This window comes from Hordeum vulgare, chromosome 6H (genome assembly GCF_904849725.1).
Source record: "Hordeum vulgare subsp. vulgare chromosome 6H, MorexV3_pseudomolecules_assembly, whole genome shotgun sequence".
Lineage (NCBI taxonomy): Eukaryota > Viridiplantae > Streptophyta > Magnoliopsida > Poales > Poaceae > Hordeum > Hordeum vulgare.
This window is the reverse complement of record NC_058523.1, coordinates 327631992-327635715: the sequence shown is the minus strand read 5'-3', so window position 1 is coordinate 327635715 and position 3724 is coordinate 327631992. Positions and strand designations below refer to the sequence as shown.

Sequence of the window (3724 nt, the reverse complement as noted above, 5' to 3'; positions counted from 1 at the left end):
AAGTCAGTGTACTCACAGAAACATCATGTGACTCTGTGTTAGACCATGTTCCATTCTTCGTGTGGGTGAGTTCCGACAGAGGAATATAATCTGGCTCTTCTCCAGTTTCCGGGTTTCTCTGCAAGTGATATAACAATGAGAAGATTGAAACATGAAACCATGTTTAGCAACGAGGCATAAATAATTAGTTAGACTCATACCTTCTCAAAACTTACTTGCGAGTAAGATTTTGATCCAATTCTGTGTTTTTTCTTCTGTTTCTTACGGTTATCGGTGTTCTTTTGGCTGCGTTCCTATCAATTCATGAAAACCAAATATAACGAGTCAAACAGGCCATTTCATCTTAACACATAGTAGACAAATTGTGTTCTTAGAGATAACCTGGAATTTTAAATCAGTGCCGAAGTACTCAATCATCCATTCCCATTCTTCTGGTTGTAAATCTTCCGGTAGATTAGCCAATCTAGCTGCATCTGTTTTGTATGCCTTGTAAGTGGAGCTTAGAGTTGATCGCCAACCTCTGTACTGCTCTTTCGCAATTGTGAGTACCTTTTCTTCTGTGTCAGGTGTATCTTCCAGATCCCATCTATCCTGTAAAGCATACAACAAATGAACATACATAAGCACTACATTATAGATAGTAAACTAAGATAACACATGTGAAAAAGATTGTACGCACTATCATATCTGCAACAATGAGTCGATGTATGGTAGGGTGAATGTCCGACCACCTTCTTACTCCAATGAGTGGTAACTTTCTTTTCATTATGACTACCACGTCATCCTTGAATGAACCATAGTTCATTCCTACTGTACCACCCAATTTTTCAGAGAATGCAATATTTAGCTTTGCAGATCCATTGGCAAAACGCTTCTTAGATGCTTTAAAACCATTTAGAACACCTCACCCTTTCTTCTTCTGTCCACCAGCTTCTACATCCCACATCATACAAGAACTATTGTATTACTGGGTAGTAGATTGTAAGAAATGATGACACAAATATAAACTAAAGCAAATACCATCCTGTAGTTGCGCACGGTTGCGGCGAGGATGGTATGGCCATTCTTCTAGTGCACACATGTCATTAGTAGACACTGGAGTGTCAGATTGGTCTTGACTTCATGTATAATGTTTAATATTTTTCAAGATTAAGCAATCCAGGATTTTCTGCATTGTAGCAAATGTTACAGATAGCTTAAATGCCATAAATTGTTTACCGGATCTCCGCTGTCCATGTTGGTTTTTATAAGTTGTTATACTTTCCATCCTTGTTAGCAGAACAGATCCTTTCTTCACTGAACACAAAAAAATTAAGGGACTTAGCATAATCAATGTGCACCATTCAGATAAGTGATTAAGAATGAAGGATGTCGTGTACCTTGCAGAAAGGAGTCGTGTGCATCATCTCTTTCCTATGAAGTATGAACATTACCTGACGCATCCCTAACTGCATGTTAATCCAAAATGTTAATTACCTACTCTGATATGGCGTAAATTGAAGTGAATATAAATGTTATTACCAAGTTGTCGTTGTATTGTACTCGATCTCCTACCAGCAGGATCTTGTGTTGAATTCATCATTGTGTCATTCTGTAAGCAATATCATAATTTGAAAAAATATCGAAGGAAACACAATACTTAAAGTAGGCATTAAAAATGACCGAAAAATATCTATGATGGTCTTCTTTTGATCCTAGATGCTAGCTTGTGTAATCTACAGAGCAATCCACATTGACGCTACGTCCGCCTGATTAAGACGTACTACAAACAATCCTTTTGTTTCGTGTATATAAATCTCTATACTTCTACAGTCTACAGTAATCGATGCCTTTTCCAGTATATTCCAGAACAATCCTTGCATTGTGCCTCTGCCAAATGGTCTCCCTGAGCAGTGCAGCCGCATGCTACTTTTAGTCAGCAAGATGCGGCTTCCCGTACGTAAAAATTTCTGCTGCTTTTGTCATTGTAATAAGTTTTCTTTAATAACTAAGGATCATGTATCCTAGAAGCTGAGCATGGAGCATATCATCAGTTAGCAAATTGAGTAAATTCTCACATGCGAACGATGTACCATTTGCTAGTATATAAATAGGTTCATCGACTTGCTGGTGCAGCTGGGAAACAAATATAAATAGGTTCATCGATTTGCTAGTAATTAAAGCATGAAGCACCACAATCCTGCTATTGCTATATTGGAGATAGTCTATAACAACTCACGTCAGGGATATTCATCAAAGAACCAAGTCACCAGAAATGGAGAGGAAAGCAACTGAACCTCAGATGTAGCACAAGAAAAAACAGAGGAAAGCATCAGAACGCCTCTGTCAACAGGTCCAAGTAGTCATCGCCCTCAACACCACGCACCAGAACATCCATTCTCAAGCTGTGTGCTCACCATCTCTCCCGTGACTCCCGACCACTGGATTCAGCGGTTGACGAGGGCCGCGACGGCTGGAGCTAGGAAGGCGGCCGCCCACCTGCAGCCTAGAAGGAAACTCCGCCGGCACCGACGCCAGACTGCATCGCTGCCGCCGGCAGCATGGACGAGGACACGGCACGAGCACACGGCACGAGCACGGAGACGCAGCCACGCAAAAATCGCGACCGAGCCAGCCGAACCTCCGCTCCAACTCCAAGCCCAAGCCGCCGCTGTTGCTTCCGGTTCGCCACCACTCGCTCGGTCGCTCCGCATGCCGCACCTGCATTGCATCTCCCCTCCTTTCCCATGGCCGCCTCGCCCTCCCTCCACGCCCCCCGCCTCCTCCCGCTCCTCCCGAACCCCGCCTCGAGCCTCGCCCTGCCCCGGCGCTGGCCGCGGAGGCGCCTCGCGACGGCGAAGGCGCAGGCGGTGCCGCCATCGCGGAACGGCAGCTCGGTGGGGACGGATTGGTGCCCAGTGCCCCCGGAGCAGCGGCCCGTGAACGAGTACGAGGCGCTGGCGGCGGGGGACCTGGTGCTCTACTGCTCCCGCCTCGCCTTCACGGGGGCCGCCTTCGCGCACTTCATCGGCCTCCCCGTCGCGGCCACCGGCGGCCGCGGGGGCGCCGGCAGCGACGCCCTGCCCCTCGCGCTCGGGGCAACCGGCTGCGGCATCCTCGCCGTCACGCTCGCCGTCGTGCGGATGTACCTCGGCTGGGCCTACGTCGGGAACCGCACGCGCTGGCTGTCGCTGGTGGTGGAGGATTTCTGTTCTAGAATGGGAGGAGATCGGGGGAAAGAACAACCTGAGACATTCCCCCTGCAGTTGACTCCGACGTGGATCGCTGTGTTGACGCCGTCATGACGCCGTCGGAGGAGAGCTCAGATCCAATCGCCCAGTAAGACGCTGTTTAGAATAATAATCGGGGTAATAATCTTTTAGGAAGGTATTTAGCGGGAGGGTTAAATATAGGCTATTTTTTTGTGGGAACTTTTAGCGGAAGCTAAATTTTTTTTGGCGCAAACAACACTACACCTAAATTAAGTGGTGGTAAAGTAATTTTATCGTTTTGAAAATAGTAATTATTTTTAGAGGGAATGTTCTAGTTCAGCTACATCCATATTATGATAAATCTGAGAAACCTATTTTTTAGGGTTAAGAAATCTATGTTGAGACACAAGGAATACTATTTTTTTTTGTAAAGAGTTATATCGTTGTGAAAAAACACCAAATCCGAGAATCATGGAGGGGCGACATGGTATAACGTACGAACCCGTATAATTCCTGCGTGTATACGGGCTCGA

General features: G+C 45.9%; 1 protein-coding gene across 1 annotated transcript; it reads left to right on the top strand.

Moving 5' to 3' along the window:
• The first annotated feature begins 2726 nt into the window (after nucleotides 1–2726).
• Nucleotides 2727–3287, top strand: LOC123405452. Its single transcript, XM_045099127.1, has one exon. It carries the CDS (start codon nucleotides 2727–2729, stop codon nucleotides 3282–3284), a length of 558 nt encoding a protein of 185 aa, XP_044955062.1. The 3' UTR covers nucleotides 3285–3287.
• Nucleotides 3288–3724: the final 437 nt, after the last annotated feature.

What these genes read in the sequence shown, in the direction of transcription:
- LOC123405452 (XM_045099127.1), top strand. Translation starts at nt 2,727, where the DNA reads ATGGCCGCCTCGCCCTCCCTCCACGCCCCCCGCCTCCTCCCGCTCCTC.